General features: G+C 36.8%; 2 protein-coding genes across 6 annotated transcripts in view; one reads left to right on the top strand and one right to left on the bottom strand.

Annotated features, from left to right (window-relative positions):
• Positions 1-3,586: 3,586 nt before the first annotated feature.
• The window catches only part of tfb1m (transcription factor B1, mitochondrial), a 62,008-nt gene continuing 38,536 nt past the window's right edge, over positions 3,587-27,058 (bottom strand). For 4 of the 5 annotated variants that reach the window (XM_039748150.1, XM_039748151.1, XM_039748152.1 and 1 more), the window contains 4 exons: positions 11,590-11,717; positions 10,501-11,227; positions 7,048-7,145; positions 3,587-4,126 (listed from right to left, as the gene is read on the bottom strand). In XM_039748150.1, the coding sequence (XP_039604084.1) occupies positions 10,996-11,227; positions 11,590-11,717 (360 nt within the window). In that variant the 3' untranslated portion in view covers positions 3,587-4,126; positions 7,048-7,145; positions 10,501-10,995. Of the gene's footprint in view, positions 4,127-7,047; positions 7,146-10,244; positions 11,228-11,589; positions 11,718-27,058 lie in introns of those variants that run through there. The other variant, XM_039748149.1, reaches the window with a different exon arrangement.
• On the top strand, positions 21,097-25,219 carry LOC120525663 (claudin-20-like). Its single transcript, XM_039748154.1, has 2 exons — positions 21,097-21,643; positions 22,063-25,219. Exon 2 carries the CDS (start codon positions 22,150-22,152, stop codon positions 22,819-22,821), a length of 672 nt encoding a protein of 223 aa, XP_039604088.1. The 5' UTR covers positions 21,097-21,643; positions 22,063-22,149; the 3' UTR covers positions 22,822-25,219.

The following is a 27,058-nucleotide window of genomic DNA, read 5'->3' as shown; positions in this document are numbered from 1 at the left end:
CCTAACTTTGTGAAGTCTGTTCTAAGTGCATGCTCTGCCAGATACTTACCCAAACCTTTCACACACACACACACCTAATATTATTGCATATCATACTTGTTGTCAGCCTGGACCCTCACAGCCCATTCTCAGTTGGAAACAAACAATCAGAGTCATCTCTTTTATCTTTTCTTAAAAAGTGTCCTTCAAAGAGGCTTCTGCATTGACATTTATTCTGTCGACACTGGTTCCTTAATGTCCTTTATTGTATACTGCTGTCTTTACCAGATGTCTTCAAATCTAAAAATGGCTTTTTTGTTCTCTTCATTTGAAATCATTTACCGATGTTTGAGAACATCGCAAGTGTTTCAGAAGTGCATTGAGGCTTCCCGGGGGTTGTCCAGCAAATCTGAATAGGTCAAGAAAGTGTTCAAATAATTAAATCCTAGTATTTGGTTCTTTAAAATGTGCATCATAAAATGCAGCATCTTCACCTGGTGTGACGGACATGTTCTAAAATCAGTTAGTCCACCTTATAGTCAGCCACTACTGAGATAACTGCCAGTCATACTTTAGAATAGCACACCAGCATGGTCCAAGTAAAAAAAGCTTTCTGTGTGTCTTCATTGTTCGTTTGAGTGCTGCCTCAGAATATAATAATCCTTGTGACTTTGGGTTAAGGAGGCTTACAAATTGAAGAATGGGTGGAAAAGACATTCTGGTCACCAGATAATGCACCATTCAGACATCCACTTTCGTACTTCCCAGAGCAAAGCTTTTGTGAGTTTTAAAGATATATAAGAAGGAGTGCAAATGAAAAAGGAAAGGAAACTTCCCATCAACACCAGTACAAAGCTCTCAGGCTAATAAGAAAAACAAACAAACACTGGCATTATTGGTTGTGTTGTTGGACAACAATTCAGTGATCCATAAATTAAACCACATGAAGTGGGACCTGCTACACTAAGAGGGTCATACTTTTTTGTTCATTTTCTTTTTATTAAAACATTAAACTAAAATGTACTAAGGAACAAAACACACCAGCAGTGTGTTTCACTCCATACCGTGAAATTCTTATTCGGATTCCCCATTACAGGTTTACCCTTGACAGTGTGTTTAGGACCTCGGGCATAAAAGAATACTCACGTTATTCATGTCACATAATCCACATGTTGGTTACCCAGTTGAATGCTCAAAACATGCAGAATGTGTGCTGACAGGACTCTTGACAAAGGAATGAGAGGGAGAGGTGGGTCTTCAATACAAAAAGTGACTCCCATGAGGCTTTAGTTTCCCATTTATAAATTGTGTGCTAATTATTCCAGAAATATATGTTTAACATTATTTTACCAAGTTGCATGTTTTGCCCATACAACTGGATAATTGCACACGAGTAATGTGAACTTTTCTTTTTTTTCCCATGAATGTTTTTCACAACATTTGCAGTTGTATGGCAATAGTCACTATTGGTTTCTGTTTTGTCATAACACTTTTTCTTTTCCATTCTGCATGAAAACAGCCACCACTTACAAACCACCAAGCTCTTGGATTTTTTGAAGGCGTCCGAACAATTATAAACCCCACTAACTATTCTTTAATGTAAATTGTGTCTAACATACTCACTGGATTCATGAGTTGTGTCCCGTTTTGGGGAACATATAAAAAAAAATATTGTTATTGAGTGGAGTGATTCTTAAATATTTAAATGGTTTAAAGGATTACTTTGACATGTGAGATTATTACTACTACTACACTAGCCCACTACTACAAGCTTTGCTAAATTGGTATTGTGAAGTTTAAGAAAACATTATCATTTTGCATTTACTTATTTGACCGACACCTTTATTCCAAGGCGACTTACGTTTATTCTCTAGCGCCTTCAACACCATCCAACCTGTGCTTCCTTAGGGGCAAGGTGACAGAGATGGGAGTAGATTCATACCTGGTAGCGTGGATCGTAGACTATCTTACAGACAGACCTCACTTTGTGCGTCTTGGGAACTGCAGGTCTGACATTGTGGTCAGCAACACAGGAGCACAGCAGGGGACTGTACTTTCTCCGGTCCTGTTCAATCTATAGAAATCAGACTTCCAATACAACTCAGAGTCCTGCCATGTGCAAAAGTTCGCTGATGACACTGCTATTGTGGGCTGCATCAGGAGTGGGCAGGAGGAGGAGTACAGGAAGCTAATCAAAGACTTTGTTAAATGGTGCGACACAAACCACTTACACCTTAACACCAGCAAAACCAAGGAACTGGTGGTGGATTTTAGGAGGCCCAGGCCCCTCATGGACCCCGTCATCATCAGAGGTGACTGTGTGCAGAGGGTGCAGACCTTTAAATATCTGGGAGTGCAGCTGGATGACAAATTGGACTGGACTGCCAATACTGATGCTCTGTTTAAGAAAGGTCAGAGCCGACTATACTTTCTTAGAAGGTTGGCATCCTTCAACATCTGCAATAAGATGCTGCAGATGTTCTACCAGACGGTTGTGGTGAGTGCCCTCTTCTATGCAGTGGTGTGCTGGGGAGGCAGCATAAAGATGAAAGATGTCTCACGCCTGGACAAACTTGTTAAGAAGGCAGGCTCCATTGTAGGATTAAAGTTGGACAGTTTAACATCTGTGGCAGGTTGACGGGCACTGAGCAGGCTCCTGTCAATCATGAATAATCCACTCTACCACTGAACAGTGTCATCTCCAGGCAGAGGAGTAGCTTCAGTGACAGACTTTTGTCACTGTCTTGCTCCACTGACAGACTGAGGAGATCGTTCCTCCCCCACACTATGTGACTCTTCAATTCCACCCGGGAAAGTAAATGCTAACATTACTCAAAGTTATTGTCTGTTTTTACATGCATTTTTATTACTCTTTAATTTAATATATATTTTTTTGTATCAGTATACTGCTGCTGGATTATGTGAATTTCCCCTTGGGATTAATAAAGTATCTATCTATCTATCTATCTATCTATCTTATGATACAATCGGTTACATTTCTTTTGGTTTTCCATTTGGAGCACAGGCAGGTCAAGTGACTTTCTCAGGGTCACACAGTGTCAGTACCAGTATTTAAACCGACAACCTCTGGGTTTGAAGTCCAAAGTCCTAACCACTACACCACATGGAGAATTTTAGGACATTCCTCACAGGAAGCATTCTGACTGGTAAGCAAATGGCAGTTCAGTTGCTGTGAAGCAGCACTGGCCACTCACCACATCACTGTGCAGTAGCCCAGGTTCTGTATAAATATAAAGAAGAAATCAGGAGGAAAATGAAATCTAAATATTAAACAAAATAAAGTTGGTAGCCAATAAAAAGTAATCTACATACAAATGTACAGTATGGTACAGTGTACTGACCTGTATAAAGCATTTCATGACCAGTACATGGCAAATGTTATGCCAGTTCTGACAACTCTGCAGCTTAGACACCCACTACCCTTATTTTTGCCATACTGAACACTCAGTGTACTCTTTTGGAAAATGTATTGTGGACGTTAGTGGTCGCTGTTGCCCCTTTCAACCCAACAGACAGACGACCAGTACACAAGGTAAAAGCAATGAGAAGTATTTTAATTCTTTTCTTCTCCTTAATAGTGCCCAAAGCACCACCACCATCAATAAACAGGCAAATAAATACACTAATAATTACGATTCTCTCCTCTACACCTCCCAGCAAGCTCTGTGCTCTACCTCCCAACTCTGGTTCACTTGCTGGGTCTTCAGCAGTCCTTTAAATATTTCTTGACCCGGAAGTGGTTCTACTCTTTCATCCATGTGACATGCCAGCACTTCCAGATCAGACAGAGCTCTTTAATCAGCCTGGAAGTACTTCAGAGCTTCCGGTCCACGTGACTTGATAGTTCTTCTGGGCTATGGATGAGGCATGGCTCCTCGTGGTGGCATCCATGGTGCCCAATAGGGCTGAGCAACCGAACTCTAAGTACCAAGATGCCCTGCGGGAATCTGGGGCATCGTTACACTCCAGGGGAGCTGCCATCTAGTGTTTTGGGGGAGGCAGTGTCCTTGAAAATCTGCCTTCCCCCATCATTCCACCGCAAGGGGCGTCCTGGCCGGGTTGAGCTGCCAGCCATTTCTTACAGTGTTTAAGAGTACCTGCTGTTTATAGCAGCTAGTCAGGAGATCTACATTAAATAAATAAATTCAAAAAATAAATAAATAAATAAATAATTTCATAAAGACTGAAAATAGCATTGAAAACAGAAACCCCTGTTTCCTTAGATCCTATTCTAAGGGTTGTGCTTTAAGCCAGAGGGCTTAACAGTAAATATAGTCGGACAAGAATCGCAAAGAGTAGTTCATCAAAAGTGTATTTTTTGTAGTCAGGACAGAAGAGCTATGAGCTGAAACCAGGATATCGAAATCAAGACTACCTAACTGAACTTGTTCACTGATCAAATCCCTATATTGGACAAAGGGGTTTATGCACTTCAGTGGTATTTATAGACAGTCTTCAAGACGCAAGTCAGGGAGGAAGAAGATCAGTTAGAACCAGTTGAGATCCCCTAGCAACAGATTATCTGCCCATAGTGGCTTCTAAAATGGCAATGTGACACACTTACAATATAATAAAACAAATAAACATGAAGTCTTTCTCAAATAAAGACATCATACTGAAACTTATATATAAAAACAAAGCTAAAAAATAAAGCTTTCAATATATAAAAAAACCTGTGAACCAAAAAAATGAATCTGAGCACAAACAAAATTTATAAGCTGCCAATGCAGGTTTCCCAAATATTAAAGCACCCCCCTCCAGGCATGCCCATCACGCTTATGAGAGTAACGATCTTTGAAATGGGTGAGCACGGGGGGTCCTTGAAGGGAGAGATCTTAGGGACAGTCGCTCTGAAAGCCAAGAAGATATTCCACTGAGGTGTGTCTCCTAGTAAAGTCTAAAATTCGCTGTACTGGAAATTCAGCTTCTCTCTGCACCTGCACTGGCTGCTTACTGGCTCCAGACATGAAACATGAAATACTTGATGTCGTTCAAGTTGTGCTGATATAGGGGACAGTGAGATAAGGTGCTAACTTATAAGAACGAGCCTTGAGTTAAATATCTTTAGTATAAAATCACACTTTGCTCCCACACAAACATCAAAGCTTTTTGTAAATTCAGCAGATTAGACTTTCTGGTGAATTCGGCCAATGGAAGATCTTCGCTCCAACTACCTTGAAAAGAATCTATTGTGTATTTAACAAACTTCTCAAAGTCATAATTCACTCTGACCATAACAGAGAGAAGCAGAAGTGAGTTTTAATGTGCAGCCAAAACTTGTTTCCCATTCTTATTTGCTGTTTAATCAGTTATTACAAAATTGAAACAAATGAAAAATAAAGCCCTCTGCACCTGCCGAGTGTTCACTCTTTGAATAAACCCGATGTTGTCCATCCATCCATTTTCTAACCCGCTGAATCTGAACACAGGGTCACGGGGGTCTGGAGCCAATCCCAGCCAACACAGGGCACAAGGCAGGAACCAATCCTGGGCAGGGTGCCAACCCACCGCAGGACACACACACACCAAGCACACACTAGGGCCAATTTAGCGCCAATCCACCTAACCTGCATGTCTTTGCAGCGCCGGACTTCACATGCAAACTCCAATATTAACCCAGGTCTCCTAACTGCGAGGCAGCAGCACTACCACTGCGCCACCGTGCCGCCCAACCCGATGTTGTGGTCATTATCAATTATATAAGAAGCTGAGCTCCACTGTTTCCACACTTCAGGCATCAATATTATGACCAGCAACCCTCAGCCTCCTAAGTAATAATTCTGCTCCAATGAGGAAAAGTTTCTGAAGAAAATTGCAAAAGTATGACACTTGTCACTATGGCCAGTTCTCTGTAATAAAATGGCACCCACTGAGATAACAGAGGTGTCTACCTTCATTATGAATTGTTTAGTTGAGTCTGCATGTTGTTAAATTAGGTCAAAATCAAACAATTGTTTAAGCTGTCACAAGAATAACACGAAGACATCAAAAAGGTCTGGGGCAGCCACCTGTATATTGTGCCTTGGCTGCAAAAAGTTGTTTTTTGATGAGTTGTATTCAGGTTTGAGTCCAGAACAGAACTGATTAAAGAATGACAATATGGCGGCTTTAAAGGCCGGGACAGGAAGTGATGTCATCAGGACTGGTACCGGAAGTGATGTCATCAATAGCGCCGGAACCTAGCGGGATTTCCTGTGGATGGTCTGCAGAGGACTGAGAGGGAAAGTCAGTGGAGCTCACCACGCCCTGGTCTGGCATGGTACTACTGTTATTCAGGCCCTTTAGCTGCCTCCCAATTGCACGTGTGAGACAAGTGTATCAAAAGACTTTTGATCCTTGGTTGTCCAAGAAAACTTCATTTGAGTCTTTTTGTATGTGACTTGATTGGAGAAATAATAGAACTGAAATTTTTAATAAACTGCCGGTAACAGTTTGCAAAGCTCACACTGTATGGTGGCTCCTTATCTTAAACTCAAATACCTTTGTCTTTCTCATTCCCAAATCTATTCGGGATATCTTGTAACCCAGCACAGAGTTCCCTATGAAACTCACACTTTCACAAGTTTGAATAAATTTTGCTTTGACGTAGTCTTTCTAACACTTCTCTAACTTAAGAAATGGGTTCCAGAATATTGTTAGAAAACAATAGGATGTCATCCATATTAAGTAGAACCATAATGCCTAATAAGTTGTGAAAAATGTCAATGATAAAGTTTTGGGAAACCACCAAGTCGTCATGAAGTGAGTCAGGGGATAGGTGGTCTCATTATCCACCAGTAGGGGCTTCTAAAAAGGCGGTGTGTCACAGGCATAATTTAAACCAAAAAAAAAAAAAATAAATAAATAAATTAAATCTTTCTGAAGCAAACAAAGTGTTCATATATAAAAACAAAGCTTGAAAAATTAATTAAGTTTGGATTCAAAAAATGTTACCTGATGCAAAAAAAAATTCTTAACAATTCCCAATTCTTAACAGCTAAATGTTAAACACATTCTTTGTACGACAAGACACAATATTTTACTCTGCAGCTTACTGTATATACTTACAGGTCAAGTGTGTATTTGCAATCTTTCAAAGCTGGGCAAACAGGCAGCATCAAAGCGGTCTGTGCAGATCCATGTGGCCTTTTAATAATCGAGGAATCCTGAAAGAGACACACTAGTAAGCACATTACTGAAATGGAACAATAAAGTTGTATAACATCACTTATTATTTTATAAGATGGGATCACAGACTGAAAATGCTTGAAGTGTTTTTTCTTTTTTAATTACTTCACCATTGTCCTTAAACCTGTGGGGCCACAAGTACACTGCCTACACACAAATATGTGGCAGTTGGAACAAGTTTTTTGTGACAGTCGATTCTCTTTTTTTCCCTTTTACTATTGATGTGTACACACCTCAGGAGAAAACAATCTCAGCCTGTTTAGATGCATCACTATTTCACCTTCAAAGCTTTGGACCTGCTAATGTTGACAGTTTTTGTGTGTCTCTTTTGTGCATGACGTTTATGTTGCGTGAGGAGATGGTGCTTTCAATATTTAATGACTTCAATCATCAGTTGCTAAAGCTTTAATGGTTTCTGAGCACAGTTAGCATGGCAATAGAAAAAGTGTGTCACCTGCAGAGTACCTAAGCAAGCACTGCATTAGAACCTTAGAAAAGGAGAGTGCTAAATATGGTACCATTGTGAGATCACAATAAAGTCTTAGTCCCAATGCAGCAAACAGACCTAAACTTAATTGGTATGCAGCGAATCACATACTTCGATGTTTCTGAAGATTTTCAACTGTATGTCTAAGTGCTCAAAGTGGCTTGTGATAATGGAGTGACACTATGCTCTTAATGTCACAAATCACAACAATGGACTTTGAAATACTGTATGTATGTGCTTTGTAATGATTGATTTCATGACCTTAAAAAAGTTCAAGTTTATTAAGATGGATTGTAAAATACACTTGCAGTATTTACACTGAGATTTTATAAAAATATAAAATGATGACCATTAGCTACTGAAATTCAAACATTTACATAAAGGTACCTTGCGTTGCCGAATGTGCACGAGTTGTTTTTTGTCAGCCTACATTTAAAATTGGCATTATATATACTATAATCTACATAAGCATCAAAAGTAAGTAATGGTATGGCATGAGTTCATATTATAAAATGAATTTACATTTAAAAAAATATTTTTTAAAAAGAAGTAGCTTGTGTGAGTACAGAAATAAAAGTCTGTTGTCGTGGATTGTAATTCAGTGCTGGTCAGCTTCTGTCTAATGTCTGATATTGTTTAGCTACTGGCAGATTCTGCTTCTCTGTAAGTCCAGACAGGCACAGACAGTGGATAACAAGGTGCTATGTGGTGTAAGAATTCTTGTGCAAGTGTGTAGAAAAAAGTGCAAATACAAATAACATTTTAATCATTTTTGTTGATATGCAGTATTTACTGCATGTTTATTTGAACAGTCAAAAGGAAGTCTGTAATATTCTAATTGAAGAGTACCAAGAATGCAGGGTCAAACAATGAATTTAATCAAGCTCTAATTCACTGAAAGTATTAATACGTCTGCATGATGTGATAGGTCTCTATTGGCGCTTTTCCACTGCATAGTACGGCACAGCACAGTTCAGTACAGCTCACCTTGGTTCGGCTCAGTTTGGCTCGATTTGCGTTTCGACTGCAGTTTAGTACCGCTTTAGAGTGGGCGGGATTATTCACGTGTCGTTATAGTTGCGCCGCCTCTGCTGCTGTGACACCGTGGAACTTTTACAACAACACGCAGACAACGACAACACTTTAGCTCGACGACGCGCAAGGGTAAGCATCTAAAAAAAGCACATCACTAGCTAACTTTTATCACTGTTGCAAAGCATAAAATGAACTTAACTGCCAGTGTAACATTAAAATGCTGATTCTGTATATTACAGATCTTCCACATTTTGCAAAAAAGTCGCCGCAACAGACCATCTGTTTGGACATTTAACCGTGCTTCAGAGTGGTGGGATGTGATTGTTCCCGGTTTTACAAACACTCAGTGGCTGGAGAACTTTCGAATGTCTGAAGAAACATTCATCCACTTATGCAACAAACTGCGTCCAGCGATGGAGAGACGGGACACAAACTTCCGCGTGTGTGTACCTTTAAAGAAAAGACTAGCCAGTGACGTAGTAATGACGATTTTCTCCGGCCAATCAGTGACCAGCAGAGTTTACACGTCACGTTTTGGTAACGGTTCGGCACGCTTGGAACCTCGGCTGAGGTGGTACTAAAAAAAGGACCAGGTACCAGGTACTGTTACCAGTGGAAAACGCCCCAAAAGTGAGCTGAACTGAACCGTGTTGTGCCGTACTATGCAGTGGAAAAGCGCCATATTGTAACGCAGGAGTACCTGAGGCTCACCTTCCGGGCTTATCAGAGGCAAGCACTGCCACTCCAAGACACGAGGGGGTGCTGTCGCTGAAGGTATCATCTCTTCTTTCTCTCACAGCTTTAAGAAACTGCCGAATGAGGGCAATTGAATCCAGCCGAGCTGCTATAAATCAGAGGCGCATCCAGTAGGGGTCGTCTCACTCCAGTAAGAGCAGACCATAGGACAGAGGTCCTACCTGAATATCAGTCACTCTACAGAGCCTTGAACCACCCAGAGTCTTGCTTGCCTAATTTGCTTCTGTTCATTTGTAATTATTCTTGCCATTAAGTGCCTGTTTATTTTGGGACTTTGCAATTTTTAAAAAGGATAGCCGAGTTGGTGCCCCAACATTTCTTTTTGTGGGCCTTGTATTCCCCGTGGCCGACAACGCTATAAACACACCTCATCAGGAGAAGCTTTACAAGTGTTTTTAACGCAAAATGCCTCAAGATTTTTCTGTAGCATTATGATTTTTAAAGCCAGTGAAGGAGGATGACAGAGAATGAAGTTATTATTAACATTTCAAAAAGGAAAAAAAAACTGTAATTAGTGCTCATTGTTATTTGAGCATAACATGTACAAGTTCATCACATACATTACTTCACTTCTTTCAACAAAAATCTTGTCTTAAATTTGCATTTTGGATTAGACAAAATTAAATGCAGAAGTTGCTATTCCCGCATATACGGTGAGTGTGAACCCTTAATGATTTAGCCTTTTAACTTAAGGGGAACCCCATTATAGCATGGATGGTGGCAATCCTGTCAAAAGATATTAAAAAAATGGACGACGAGAGGTCCAATCCAGAATACCAAGAGAAACATGTTTGCTGACCTGTATTTGAATCTGCTTGACTGAACCTCACATTTCGTTTTTCATTCTCTTTCCAAATAAAAAACAACATGCAGAAATTGGAGTGCAGTATATGTAATAAGAAGAACAAACGCTATTGCGCCACATCTCCTACAGATAAAACAGCACAGAAGTTATTTAAAAAAAAAGTTTTTCTTAAAAATAAACAGCAACATTAACAATCACGTTTAGAGTCGTCTGATTGACGTTACTCTTTTCATTAATAAACAGTACCTACTTTTCATGGAGATCCACTCATTTCTGGATTTTATTTCCTGAATGGGTACCATCATGATGGCAGCTGGAAGAACTCAATTCATCCACTTGAAATTAATGGAAACTCCTCTATCCAATGTGCTCCTTTAGAGATTTACTTGCTGTCATTATTGGACAGTTTAACATTCAGAATGTCAAGGCCATAGAACATTTTAACCGAGGATACAAAAATCCTGTTATACATTTATATTTTAAAATGCACATAAAGACAAAGTAAGCCCTGACTTTTTAATGTTGTTTTTTCCATTATGTTTACTCAATGCTCCTGTCATATTTTTAGCAGCCATCATCACTTACTTTATTTGTCTGACTTTTTATATTTTTAAGAAACCATTTTATTTTCATGCAAAAACCTTTTATTTTTAAATATTTATGTCCTGGTGTAGAGGAATGTCAAACCTAATAAGCGGGCTTTGCTTTACTGAGTCCATTATCCTTTAAGAAAAACACATATTCTTTATTCTTCTTGTTTTCTGGTACCAATGCAACTCCATTTTTTCTGTCTCAGTTCATCTCTGAAATTGTAATTGAACAAATTTAAGTTTTCATTGCATAACCTCCTGTAAGCATCAGCAAGGCTTCTGAAATGGCCAATGGTCAGCTCTTTAGGACGAAGAGTGGGATCCACATCAGCTGTAAGAAACAATCGTTCTGCAAGCTTTACACGTTGGCCTTCTGGAAAAAGCAGTCTGAAAAGAGACACAAAACAACATTCTGTCACGAATGGCTACAATACTCAGCTTCTGAAATAAATCCTCTACTACGCATGCAATCTTTATGAGAAAATTCAATGTAAGTATTTTTCATTATTTCATTTGACTTGGCTTACATTTGGGTGTCACAGTAAAGGCAATTTGAATTTATGCATTTTTAAGAAAATCTGAAATGCTGTTTTTATGCTTCTACTTTCAATGTTTAATTCTCCCCTGCATTATCTGGATGACACAGATATTTTAGAATATTCTGATAAGGGGAATGACAGCATTATTGCTAATTCACATCAAGTACCAATCAAGGGCTTTGTGAGATGAATAATGGAGAGACTACTTACTCAATTCCACTTCGGCAGTATTTCCGTCGAAACTGGAAAGCATTCTTTACTAACTTTTCCACCAAAGGGAACGGCTGGATAATCTGTGGCTTTACAAGTGGTGTGAAGTGGACGACTCCAACATCTACCTGCAAAATTAATCATAAATGTTAGACAAAATCAAATAAAGATCATGTTCATAATAGCATTCCATTATAAAGTATGAAAATTTACAATCATCATGAACATTTTTATACATTTTACTCTTAACACTCGTGATGTAATCCCTAAATTTTGAAAAAAAGTATTTACTCTTTTGTTAATACTTACAAAACATTGGAAGAAAAAAATAATAGTAATTTAAACAATGTGTTTTGGTTTCATCTGATTGAAATGTCAGTGTGCTCTGAATTACCACTTCAAAGAAGGGATAAGTTTACATGACGTTTTTAAAGATTTAAAACCAAGAATATGAAGAAGTGAGGAAAAATCACCACTTTTGCAAATTCACAGGGAATGCAGCACTGGTAAGCTTAGGCTACAGACACAGATAAGAATGGAAAGTATCCGTCCATTTTCTGGAATCACTCTTTCAATTACAGGGCAGCAAAGAGCCAATACAGAAGATTTACTTTGTGCAGTCATTCTTGTAAATGTGATGCCAACATTAAGATGAAAGAGTTTAGACTGAAGCCTTTTTAACATTTGAAAGAAATGATCAAGGGCAATGTCCAATTAAAGGAAGATCAAATAAATCTGTCAATACTAAGATAATACTGAAAATAATGTTATTTTTGAAAACATTTAATGCAGTTCTCTGAAGAGTACAGTATAATTTATTCATTTACTCTGACCTGCTCATTTGAATATACACTCAAGGCAGTCGGGAACGTAATTCAAACCATCATTCACGTCATGCCAGTTCAGATCTGACAAGGTAACCTAACCTCCACATCTTTAGAATGTGGGTTGGAAATGTGTACTTTAGCCAGGATTTCAATCCATGCCTCTGGAGCTGGGAGGTAAGCTGTGCTAACTGCTGTGCCACCATGCCACCACAGCAGTGTGTAATGAATTCATAATATCCAGCTACTGTATATAATTCAAGCAACGGCACTGCTTAGCACTGCATAGCAACATGGAATCTAACAAGTAAGCCTGGTCTGTGTGCAGTTTGCATGGTCTCCTCATTTCTATGTAGGTTTTCTGAGGATACGCCATACCTCAAAGATGTGTGGCCTGAGTTTGTGTGTGAAAGTACTTAGTGAAGGACTATTTCCCTGTCTATTTACTATGCATTTACTCGTCACTTAAATGGCATTTGTTCATACCACAAATATGCACCCATCTGTTTGAATATTTTTAATATTTCAGTATGTAAATGTTTGTGTAGATTGAATACATAAATTAATATACCATGTTGACAGATAAACTATATTAGTGGGGAACTCTTCATTTTTGACATTGCCACCATGGCTACAGATGATAATCATTACTTGTGTACTGTTACCTAGTGCAGTATATGTATAAAAATAACAATAGTAATAATATTATTATTATTATTATTAATAATAATAATAATAATCATTCTTTACATTTATATAGCGCTTTTCTTACTACTCAAAGCACTATCACACAGGGAGGTCCTGGGACATGAACCCATGATCTCCATACTATGAATCAGCAGAGCTATCACTGCGTCACAGTAAACCTCCTTTAACTCCTTTTTTTAACCATTGGGAAAGTAAGCTTGCTTTAAGGTAAGCAAGATTAAACTATTAAAAAAACATAAAGGATTATAAAAACCTTCAAGAAGCAGGATTTTTATAGCAGAGGAATGATTATAAATGTGCTAAAAACAGAACTTCTGTTTCTACTAAAACTGCAAAAAATATCTAAAGGTGATATTTTAAATACTTTTTCTAATACAGGATGGAATGGTGAATCTGTAGTTAGTGCTGCTGCCTGACAATTCCAGCACGGGGTTTGGCCCTGGTTTAGTAACAGTCTGTGTGGAATCTGCATGTTCTCTCTGTGTCTTCTTGGAGTTTCAATCAGTTCTTAGTCGTTTCTTGCCACATCTCAATAAACGTGTGCTTTAGGTTATTTGTCAAAGCTGAAATGGCCCCATAAGAGTGAGTGTGCAGTTTATGAGTGGACTCTGTGATGATCCTGAGTAAATCCAAGGGTGGATCCCGCTAAGCACCTGACACTACGTTGATAGGCTCTGCTCCCCACAATTAGACAAAGCGAGTTCAGATAATCAAAGGTTTTATAGAAATACTATTTGATTATTACACTGGGCAGAAGGATAAAAAAATATTTTGCACACCATGGTTTCCTTTTTTGCTTATTTTCATATGAAATGCACACAAATCTCTTAATCTATAAATGCAAAATGACATTGTGCACACTATTGCACTATCTACCAATAAGCAAGTTTGTCTGAGGAAAATGGAATTTTTAAAGAAATTTGTCACATATTGTTGGCATTTAAACTACAATTTTCAAAGAAATGGCTTGAATGTTACCACAATCCTCAATGTGCAAAATACACTCCAGAATAACTTAACCTAAAGAACAAGCAAATATAAGGCAATTTATATTAATAAACACCTCTAAATATGTAGTTTGCTCAGTATACAGGATCTTTTAGTGCAGTTAAATTATCATGGGTTAATGCGGTTTAATCAAACGTTGTTCCTTGTGTAAATGTGAGTTGCCAAGACACAATCTATCTTAAGAGACTCTTGCTTCATTTTTTACTCTTCCCACGCTCTCCTGCAGCCCAAGGCTACAAATACAGTATGTATCACATAATGCAGCTGCATCCCAGGCACAAAAAAATATATACATATATTATTCCATCCCAGAAATAACAATACTCCTGCAGCTCAGTGACAGCTCAGATTTTTCCAAAATTTAGTGTGAGAACAAGAGAAAGCAAGCCAAAATGTTTGAATGATGCACACAGAGAAAAGTGAGTAATGAGCAGCTTTAAGGCTCTCCTTATTCAGCTGTGCAAATTGCTGTTTGATATGTCTATGAATGCTGACAGCCCAACAATTGAATGACAGTCTACTTCAGGAAGTAGGGATTTTTTTTTACCATCACTTGCATTGGGCGCAGTGATTTGAACTGCTGCCACTCAGCTTCAGGAAACTGAGTTAGTAACAGTGTGTGCTGTGTGGGGTTTTCTCCTGCTTTCCATAGAGTGTACTTTAGGCTAATTGAAGAGTCTAAATCAGTTTACTCTACGATGGGCTGAGGCCTCATCCAAAGGCTGGCTACTGTCTTGTGGCTGATATAATATAGTTCAATGCTTATTTGATCAAAACATTCAAATAAAGCAACATGTATATTCAGCAAGGCACACATAATACAGCAGAGACAAAGCATTAAAAAAAAAAAAGTTATGCAAGATTTTGACTTTGGCCTGAGTAAGCGCATAGGCTCAGATCTTGAAATCATGACATAGTGGTTTCTTTTTTGCACTTTTTTTGTTGTCTGGATGACTGCATCTTTGAAAAATCTTGAACCATTACAAAAAAAAAACACCCGCGAGACAAAAGAGATTGGCCATGGAGCATCTCGTGGGGACTTTAAACATGAGACTTTATACCAAGAAATTGACCCAGGAACATCTCGCAGGGGCGTAGAACATGAGATTCTTGCAAGACACGCCCTACTTACAACCAATATCAAATAAGAGCACGGGCAGCAAAACACTCAGTCATGTAAAGGCTTTGAGCACACACAGATCCAGGGCTCTCAGAGCATATAAAGCGTATAAGGACAATACATTATAAATGAAACGTAGACGACTAAGCGAAGAAGAAAGCAGCGCAGCAAAAAGAGACTCAAAAGCGTTGGAGAGAAAAAAAGAAAAAGAATAATTTAGGTGCAAATTCAGAAAATAAGGAAAGTAATTATCAGCCCGGAACAAGTGGAAATGAAAAAAAAAAAAGTATGTCCAATCGGACTCAGAATTAAAAGACAAAGTAGAACTTCATAAAGACGTTCACAAACGTTGGCGCTATACAAATGCAGAGCAGGTTAGAGATTATGAAAGCAGTGGAATTTGAAAGGCTCAAAAAAAAAAGTTGGCATGATACACATGTGGAGAAAGTTAAATAATATGAAAGTAGCAAAATTAGAAAGTATAAAAAAAAGAAGATCACAGTAGCTCAAACAAACAGAAATTATTACTCGAAAAAGAGAAAATGATCACCACGGACCAGGTGTCATTGGAAAAAAAAGCAGGACAAAGTGAGGTCAGAAATGAAAGACAGAGTAGAAAACAAAGTAAAACGTCATAAAGAGGTTAAAAAACAAGGGGGCCAAACACATGCAGAGCAGGTTAGAGAAAATGAAAACTGGAATTCAAAAGACTCAAAAAAAAACGTAGGCGCGAAACACATGCAGAGCAAGACACAAAATATGAAAGAAAAAAATGACAGTGTCAAAAAATGAAAGTAAATATCGCATCAGTGCAAAAAAAGAGAAATTATTACTCGGACAAATAACTAAAAGGCGAATAGAGATTGAATATATGGACATAGGGGTTTACCTCACATGCATTTATTGGTTACTTTGCAAAAAAAAAATGATTAACTGCTGATGATGTAGATCATCTTGTCTGTGCTGAAATTCCAAACAGAGAAACCTATCCTGAATTATGGTACAAAGTCACTAAACACATGTCTCACTGACCACATTTAAAAGATTCAGCATATTGGGACTCGAAAGATTTCAAATATTGTTTTTACAGAAGTTCTGAAATAAAAGTGAAACTAATGAAATAGCAACAATTCAAAGAAAAAATATACATACATACACACGCACACAATAAAACAGACATATAATGAATACATACATCACCCTGGTACTTTGCAAGACATCTAGTTTTGAACCAGGTACAGATCACTCAAGATTTGGACTTTTCATTATCTAGCTTATTACCAAATTTAGTAATAAGAAAGCCTTACAGAACTAGATCAGAGTTGTTTTGCATTACTTAAGAATGTCTGCCATTAGGACATTAGAACAGTCTAGATGAGAATAAGCTATTCAGCCCAAAGCTTTTAAAGTACTGTACAGTATATAGGATTGTATGTAATTTCAGGCATTCTTAACTTCTTTTACTCAACAGAACTATGCGATTCTGTTCTCTCTCATTGGGTTCTCTTTGGCCTTCCCCATGTCCTGGATCAAGTTCACACTTGACAGCACTTTGCTAGCCAGACATCCCATTACATAAAATCTAAAACTAATCTTTAAGCTAAACTATCTTCAATCAGCAGATGCTCCAACTGCATTAAAGGGGGCTCATCTTTAACCATAAAATCTGTTTAAAATAGTAATATACAAATCTCTTTTTGTTTAAACAGCTTTTATTTTTGTTTGTCTTATTAAAGCTCACTCAGCATGAATTCTAAAGAATTTCTTTTACACATCAAAAGCACAATTCTTCCAATGGTATGAAACAATTGCTAATAGAAAAATCACCGAAGGTGACATAGAGTATGTTAGCAACTGTATATTCATATATAGTAGACATAGTAATAGTAATAAAACAATGTTTATTGATTTCCAGGTAAAATATGCAAGAATGGTAACATTGCATATTTTAATTCGTATAACAGTAACATTTAATTCAACTTTTGAAATCACAGTTCCTAATTATTGTTATTGCTTATATAAATGATCTGACTTTAAAAAAAGACAACTTGTATATTTTGGATTTGGGCATTGTAGTAGTGTGCACACATTCATTTATATGTACCAAAAGTACAAATGGGAGGGAAAATAGTGCTACTTTTTTCAAGTCTTCTAAAGTTCTTGTCCAATAAAGTGTTTCTGTCATAGCTTGAAAAAGCAAATGCTACAGTAGATAAAACTATAGGGGGAAAAATGAATGCTTCTGAGACTATTAGTAATTTTCATTCATTGATAGAATAAAAGAAATTGCTACTCCTAAAACGCTGATTTACAAAACATACTGGACAACTTAAATGGTGTTACATGAACAGTCATTTGTAATAATAATAAAAAAAAAAAAACATGCAAGACATTACTTTTTCTGAAATTTTTATTTTTCACAATTAATTTTTATGTTAGATCTCCATAAAAATATACATGTGGCACGAAATGTACTCTTTATCATAATGAGATACTCTTTAAAATCTAGAATCAATAATGTTTAGAGAGAGCCTTTAATTACTCAAACTAAATCAATTATAAGGTTAATTAAAAAAAAAAAAAACTGTTTAGCATTCTGACCTGTTCTTCTCACTATGGGTGACAGAGATGACAGTTTTTCATAATTTAAACAACATACCAAAAGAATGTTTCAAGCAAGTTTATGTAATTTGCAGCAGTATAATTAAGTCATTTGCATTTTGGATGAACGATGCTTTGCAAATTTTGCTTGTATTAATTCACTTTATACGAAAAAGGCAGAATAACCATTTTATTAGGTGCACGTACCTTTCCAACAAGACAGATTACTCAATCACAAACGGCACCAGAGCAGGAATTGCTCTTTAAAAGGAGGCAGACAGGTGTTAACAGATTGTGTGTATAAGCACAATTTCAGAAGGAGAAAGGGCAAAAGATTTCAATGGCTTTGATCACAGCATTGTAATGGCTAACAGATGCATGGGTGTGATTTTATCAGCTACTGTACATTAACCCAGATGGAGTTTACTCCACAGTAATGTCACTGGTTTGAACCACTAGTCGAAACGCCTGTAAGTCAACATTGGTTTCATGGATGGAAATGAGATGATGGAGGCAGACACAAGTTGTGCAATAAGGGAGTTTAACAAGCCACAGAGCGCAACAGTTTGTCAGAAGGAGCACATCATTTTCAGCTTATACAGTCACAGACTGCCATGTGTATCCATGATACACATTAGGTCTTTTGAAACAAGTACAGAAATGTTTGAATGCCACCAGCTATCTGAACAATGATGACACAGTTTTTTTTTCAGGATTCACTTCATTGTACTTATTGCTAGTAAATATTTTTCTATTACATAAAAAAATGATTGAATCAATAATACTTTTAATAATTCAATATTGGTAGGGGAATGATCAGAACTTTTGAGGAGAGTGCAGAAGTGGGAGAGTTATCTATAGATGTGCTTGAACTGGCCTTGCAAATAAAAGTCACAGACTACCATACAAGAGACAGAGCCTCAGGAGGCATTGCACAGATGTACAAAGATTTAGTTTAAGCACAGAAAGATGCAGGTTATGGTGTGAGGAAAATGTTCAGTGCCATCAGTGTGTTCTTGAAAGGTCAGTTCTGGGGCTGCTGCACTTTTTAATGTATATAAATCACCAAAAGTGGTACTCAGTGCTGACCAAGATGGAATAAAAGTGTAGATGTTGTCATTAAATAAATTCTCCAGGGGAAACATTTTACTGGCTAACCCCACCACAAGGAGCAACTTTGCATACTGGTGCCAAGTCTTTTAAATACCTCCTGGGGGTACATCCCTAACAAAACACTGGTGCGGTCACTAAAACAAAGGGAAACATGAAACATGGCCTATAGGTTTTCTCTGTAGAAATGTAGAATCAGTGCACAATTTGATAGAGATAAGTGTTCAACGGGGTGGAATTACACCTGCACAAACAAACATTCAGCATTATACATTAGACTATAAAATATTAACATTTGTCAAATTTGCAGATGAAACTAGATAATGTTAGAGCATTATAGATGTACCAAATGTGCTACCCATCTAAGATGGATTGAAACCTAAGTAATCAATGTACGCCTCAGTGTTGACATTTGTGGTGCACCATGCAAGGTACCATTTGGAATGGTATTCATAATAGCACTGTTAATGTTTGTGATGCTCCATCTGTTGGAATCACAGATGCAATACATTTTAATTACTAAAAATGTTTGTGATGCACTATCTTTTGGAATGACAAAGACTTGCAATCAGATGGACCCAGAGACAGACACACAGAGACTTATCCTTTTATTAAGGTGGAAATTTATGCAAGTAACCTGAGCCTGTACTCAGTGAAAACTGCTAAACAAAATTAATTTAATTGAATTGAATTAGATGAGGAATATTTCCAGATTCCTGGAAGTCAAGAAAATCTCGTCCCTGATTAAAATTCATTTCTGAGGTATGTGTGTGGTGAAGTTTATTGTAAATAAAAGTAATATTTTATACAAAGAATGTCAAAAATGAACTACCTAATTTGGCTGTGTCTAAAGTAGAGTACACTTAAGGTCACATAAAGATTAGCAATTTTTTTGTCACTCACATACCCACAGGTAACTTGTTCCATGGATCAAGCAACGCTGCAGAAAGTACTGTACCGGTGACTTTCAAATCATAAATTAGCAAGATTTTTTAAAATAAAACCTAACATAATGATGTGTAAACTCCTACACGAATCAAAAGGAACATGAAGTATAAAAAGGACACAGGCAATGGTGACCTACAGGAAGGAACATCTGAAAATGATTTGGAGGTTTACAGTGATACAGATATTCTCATTCACCAAGGAAAGCAAAGGAGTATTCATTACACCAAATAAATTGTTCAGCTATATGGTGAAAACATTTGAATATAAATAGACGGAGAGATACTTTATTGATGCCAAAGGGGAGCTGCAGTGTTTCAGCAGCTTATATACAGTATACTAACAACAGACATTTACAGAGTGATATTAAGCTCAAACTCTGTAATGAACTGGTTCATAGCATTGTAAACAAAGTAATACTCCTGCAGTGACAGGACCAAAATGTAAAAAAAAGCAGTTTATACATTGTAAGAAAAGGGATCAATGCATATGATATTTAATATTAAGTTTGAGAATACCTTGTTTTAAAATATAACATTACAAAAATTCATGAGTAATTTTAAGAAATACTTTTCTGCATAATTAGTGGTAAAACCAGCATGCAAAGTCTAGTGAAGGTTCTGGTAAAACTCATCCTAACCAATTGACTTTTTTTGTCTAAAAAGGGTCATGAACCCAGGAATGAAAATAATCTTTTGTCTCGTCTTTCCACAGGGCTTCAACAATATAATCACCTTTTCAGACTGAAATGAATCTGAGTAAAGAACTGATGACTTGTGATTTATAACTGAATATTTTTCTCTGAAAACAGTGTAATGACTGATGCCTATCAGGAGGTGTGTACAGACGTGATTGCCCAGTCCGTCTTGTATAATTCAAAAGCCTCAACCAACTGGCAGACAAGCTGCAAGAAGGAGGGCTGGATTGAGCTGTAACCACTTTCTCAGATACAACTTGTTAATGCTTGCATGTTTAAAGAAAAGAGGTCTTTTCACTTTATGCAGCTTCCCAGGGGTCAGTCATACTTTGCAATAGTGGAGGAGATGACTGACAATTTCAGACGTTTTAAGACATCTTCAGTTACCTGCTTGAGTAATTTATTTTAGCTGTTTTCTACAATAAATTTTAAATGATCCTATTCTCGCTGTAACTTTATTATTGAATTTAATATTGTTGACAGGAGTTAATTTTTGACTTAATGCAGTCAAACTCTAGTGCAGCACTATAGTTTGGAGACATCTATAAAAAAAAGAGAGATTTTTTTTGCAACTTATCATCTTGTGACACAATAATAATGTCACATAACAATGGGTAAGCAATGACAGACACATTTCTACAGCATAAAAATGATGCGTTACATCGAGGAGCAACAGTTGTGTAATGCTTTCATTCTGTTTTCCTTTTGTGCTGCATACATTTTCAAAGCAACATCAGCTTATTGAAATGCTGCTTTTGTGCTGGCCTGAAGGCTGTGATGAAGTAGAGGCACTTATCTATAGTATTGAAATAAAAGGAAATAATAATAAAAACAAGAAAAGAGTCGGCAATGTACGGGGCATCTATGGACCATAACTAGTTTCTATTGTAGCAATTCTGTTGCTAAGGAAATCAATGTGATGAATGGATCTTTACAGCAAAATCCTTTTTATTCAAAGTTAAAGAGGGAAGGAAAAAAAAACAAACCCACCAGAGCAGTCAGTGTTGCAGCCCTAAATCTACGGTCTGCACTGCGAGAGAGGTAAGAACCATAATAATATCTTCACAGCTACCATCAAAATGATGTTAATCAAAGACTGATTGCTCGCACTTAAATGTAAGAAACTTTTTAAAACAATATTTTACTGCTGTGTATTTTACATCTAAGTGCTGTAATTCAAAATAGGGAACTTAAGATGCTAACATAGTGCTTGTGTTAACTTTTTTTTTTCCCTGACACTGTGCCTTTAAGTGCCTACATGACTCCTTCGTGATTCGAATAGCTTACATACTGAAGATTTAAATGTAAAGGAAAGACTCAGTTGTAACACAAACAAAGTACTAGCAACCAAGAAGACAAAGAGCTCAGCATTTAGTGTCTATGGTGTTGTATGTTGTATTCACTTTAGTTTAATGTGTAGGCTTTTCTTTTTGCACAAATCTCACTTTCATATCACATAGTCTACTGCATCCTCAGCTAAGGACCTATCTGCTGTTACAGTGTCAGAGGGAGAAGAACAGACAGACAAACAGGGCGGGAATACCAGCATGGCATCTGCTGGGATGCAGATCCTCGCTTTCATCTCTGCACTGCTTGGTGTCTTCGGTGCCACTGTTGCTACTTTGTTGCCCAACTGGAAGGTCAGTGCAGATGTGGGCTCGAACATTATCACTGCCATCTCACAGACACAAGGACTATGGATGAACTGCACTTGGTACAGCACAGGGATGTTCAGCTGCACAATGAAACATTCGGTCTTGGTGCTGCCTGCCTACCTGCAAACGGCTCGTACTACTATGGTGCTGTCCTGCGTCCTGGCTGTGCTGGGAATCTGTCTCTGCTCCTTTGGTCTAAAATGCACACGCTGGGGAGGAGGAAGACAGGCAAAAAGACACACTGCGATCGCTGGAGGAGTCTGCTTCATCCTGGCTGGAATCCTCTGCCTCATTCCGGCTGCTTGGTTCACCAATGAAGTCATTTCTAGCTTTCTGGCTTCCTCTGTGCCAGAAAGTAACAAATATGAGCCAGGAGGAGCTGTGTACGTTGCGTTTGTGTCAGCAGGTTTTCTGCTTGTTGGGGGGTTGATCTTTTGCATATCCTGTACTAGGAAGCAGCAGGGACCACAGTTCTATCCTCGAAGCAAACAGCAGCAGCAGTGCTGCAAAGCCTCTCAACCTACAGACAATACGATGGGCTATAGCCTACAGGACTATGTGTAATTCATAAGTACAGACAAGCTGGTGTTATTTTTCTGCCTGCGCTGCACTGAGATGAGAAAAAAGGCTGTGGGGATGAAATGGACAATTCACTGCACCAAAGCTTTGCTGAATGAAGAATCGTTAGTAAAGAGTTTAAAATGCTTAGCAAATCTCTATTTTCAGTAATTCTGGGATTGTGTCCATAAAAACAAATGTGTAGATCACGAGGGGGTGGCTGGGGGTGGTTTTTGTAAGAACAACACTTATGAAAAGCTGGTTGTTAATAGAAGGAATATACCATTTTTTTCTGGCTTCTAAAATAGTTTTCACAATTCACAAGAACTTAAAAAGCTTTTCAGTTTAAAATAATTTCTTATAGTTAATAAGTATACATAAATTTGAGAAACAGAGCTACATAATTTTTATTTAACAAAATGTGTAAATATACTTTTCATGTTTCTAAAAAGAATATATCATTTTTTTAAGTTTATTACCTAATACTACAAATTCTTACAGAATTTCACATTGTACAAGTCTATATTCATATTGTACAAATGATGCCTTACCGCAGAAATGACTGGACTTGTTTTTCACAGCATTGCATTTTAAGCAGCCAAACAAGAATATCAGACCCTCAAACAGAATAATAAGCTTTGTAATTATGTTCCTCTTTTCTCATTACCCCAACAAAAACAAAGCTCCGTAAGATGCTTTGTGTTGCTCATTTATCCCCCACACAGAGCCGCGTGCGCTCTTCACCAAAAGCTTTCTACTGCCATGGTTACAGCAAGCCTTTTTCCAAACATCTACACTGTCTAAGTGCATATCAGTTTCAGCAGAGCCATGGGTCTCTTCAAAATCTCCTCAAAGTAATTGGCAACATCTGCCACTTTTCTACAAAATGGACAAGAATACAAGTTTGAGAAAAGGCATATATATGCTTATCTCCCTGCTTTTTTTTTAAAAAAAAACAAATGAGTAAAATGCTTAATTGTGCTTTGCAGTTGCAGCAGGCTGAAAGAAGTTTGTGCAGCGCCTTTCTGCTTTGTATTTACATCCTAAATAGCAGTTTGCTACCCAGATTGTCTTAAAAAAATATAATCTCAGATTTTCATATTAAGCAAAAAATACTGAAGCTTGTGATTTTAGTATTTAATTACAGTGATAGTGTTATGATAGCAATAAAGAAAAATACTTTGAAAATGCTTGCAAAATGTAAATAGTCATATACTCCATAAGCTATATAATACTTGCTGCTGTTGTATATAATGACAATCTTTAAAAAATACAGAAATAACACCCCAAATAGTATAAAGTTGTCAATGTACGCACATGAAGCGTGATTTTGATTAAAACATATTGAACAGCTGAGATTTATTTTGCCTCTAATAAATATTCAGGTCCTATCTAGATGCACAGATGGTGGTGAAGTAATTTTTTTTTTTCTTGTGCGCAGACTTTGACCACACATTATGTGATGAAATCACTAAGGAGTGTTCTATTTTCCATTCTTATGTGCAGAGATTTTTATCCAAAGTATATCTGACAATCCATTAATAGTTACTATATATTGCTTATATTACTACATTTATAAAAAATGTGCCTAACTGCAACTATAAGCTAGAATGATATTAAGATCATTTATTATTACAAATAATTAATTGTAAGAATATCTGATTAAACAAATAATTCATCAATAATGTGAATACCGCACATTTTAGTGAACTTACTGCTGTTACTTACTAACTGCTATAAATACAAATAGAAACATTTAACTTATGAAACTGGTAATAGGCTATAGCTCAGTCTAGCTGTTCAGTCAGATAAATGCAGTAGACATTTCATGAGCAACACCAGTTTAATTCATTATAAGCAGAGAGATTGGTTTTGTTTGTTTGATTGTTGTAAAAATCCTCACTGAAAATTAAGCTTGCAAAAGTCTAAGCAAAAAAAAAAAATCTGTTAAACACTATATACTTAATATAATATGGAAAAAAGAAAAAGGAACAATGTTAAAAAACAAAATATATCTAAGCTGCAAATTTAAGAAACAAAGTTATATACCAGAAGAGCCATATGATTTGCAGAAATGTTATACATGTACATGCTTTTTCAAGCTTAGTAATTTCAATATCTATTGATGAATAAACAAATAAAAACTGTTTCGACAGAATTTGTTGACAATTGTTGTGGGCAATTCTTTCTTCTCAAATGTCATACTTCTCTCCCTCTGTATTGCTATCGGGTCTCTCTGTTAGTTCAATTGCTTTACAAGGGGCTGCTATCACAATCAACCACTGAGACTGTGTATTATGTGCACTGAGTGAAAAATGTGTTATTTGAAAACAGGATCATGTTGTGTTTTACAGCACAGGGTAGACTATTTCTTTATATTGCACCTTCTACACAATTTTGTGAAAATACCCTTTCGATGTTAAAAAAAAAATAACACTAAACAAATTAGTCCATCTAATCTCAAAATATTTTTTAAATTATAAAAATATCATAAAACATTATATTTGAAAATGTTGCTTAGCATAATCATCATTAATATATTTTATCCAACAAATTAGACTTGATAAAAGGTATGTTTATTTTTATGGAAATTAATGGAATTCATAATGTCCCTGAACTATAAACATTGTTTCCCTTTTGCCAGTCAGAAGTGTGCCTACTTATACTGAGGGCACCCTCAAAGACTAAATAGAGCCTTCAGTTTAAAAAAAAAACCTTAAAACATTACAGAGTCTCAATAAATCATATCATGGGTTCAACAATGCAGAAGAAATTACATTGCACAAGGTGTCACTTCAGCTCAGCCTAACCAGTTCAAATCCAGATCTGTTCATGCATATATATCTCTGCATAGCTGAACACAGGAACAAGTGGAAAATATAACAAAAGAGATTACCAGTTAACAAAAAAACACAGAGAAAAAACATGCATTTTTTGAAAAAGATAAACTTTTTGAAACTATAGGACTAATGTGGAACATACTCAGTAATGAAACAGGTTTGTTGATTCTATTATATCTCATTAATGCAAAACTAAATTATACTTTTAAATTCTGGATTCATTTTTAATAAACAGTGTGTTTTTGTTGAAGGGAAAATCATATTTTGTTTTATGAACTAGAATTACTATAACAATGTTGATGGAATAAGTACAAAATAAGAAGTAAAATTGAACTAGATACTTAAAACATTAAACAAGTCATCACTCATGAATGTGAAAATGGTTTGGTACAGCAACCATGCTTTATGCTGAATTTACATTCAAGTATCTATTTTGTATATGCAGTATGTAAAAACAAGCATTATTTATCTTATGTGGCAATGACACTGTGTTTGGATTAATTAAAGAATTTGAATGGTAATTGCACTAGAAGTTACTCCACATCTTTATTTAAACAAAAAACAAACATGGCAAACAAATGAAACAAAAAAGTAAAATTAAAATAAGTGGCCAGCTTTGACGTCAAATATCAAGTCCAGATTTATTCAGAAAGTTGCAAGAAATTCAATGACTAAGCTGGCTGCTACCTCATAGGTCATCTGTTAGGTCTGTCAGAGGTGCATAGGTCAGAACACTTCATTTTTCAGGTACTAGAAAAGTTATGACATTTATCATCAGCACCTGCAAAATTGCACACCTTTGTTCAGTACAGCAACAAACTACAAATATAATCTAAGCCTTTGGTTTGCCAGGTACCACTATCGCAGTTACTGGCAACCATACTGGAGAAATGGCTTGAACTCAGTTTGGACACTGTCTGCGTAGAGCCTGAATACCTTCACCATTTCTACATGGACTTCTCCTCGGGTTACTCATGACTCTAAACTATATACAGTATATATATATATATATATATATAAAAACATGTATTGGAATTTATTTTGCAAAGCATGTAGCAAAAAAGTGTGTTGCATTTGTCACTCCAACAGATATTTCTAGTAAAACAACATTACTGCATATGTCTCTGTTGTATGCCATTTGGTTTTGAATTCATAAAAGCAGTGTTAATGTTTGTGATGTGTCATCTGTTGGAATGACAAATGCAACGTACACAACAGCTGCATTTGGACAGAACAAGAGTTTACGATAACCTGTTTTTAAAAAGCTACACAAGTGACTGAGAGCAGAAGGACATGAAATATGCACAACTTCTGAATAGTTTGCAAAAGATAAAAAAGAACAATAAAAAGATCTGGCAAAGTACTTGCCACTTCAAATGTGGCATACACAGCTAAATGAATCT

Source organism: Polypterus senegalus, chromosome 3 (assembly GCF_016835505.1).
Source record: "Polypterus senegalus isolate Bchr_013 chromosome 3, ASM1683550v1, whole genome shotgun sequence".
Classification (NCBI taxonomy): domain Eukaryota; kingdom Metazoa; phylum Chordata; class Cladistia; order Polypteriformes; family Polypteridae; genus Polypterus; species Polypterus senegalus.
This window is presented reverse-complemented; position numbering and strand designations above follow the sequence as displayed.

Coding starts and splice junctions, on each gene's coding strand:
- LOC120525663 (XM_039748154.1), top strand. CDS start 22,150: ATGGCATCTGCTGGGATGCAGATCCTCGCTTTCATCTCTGCACTGCTT.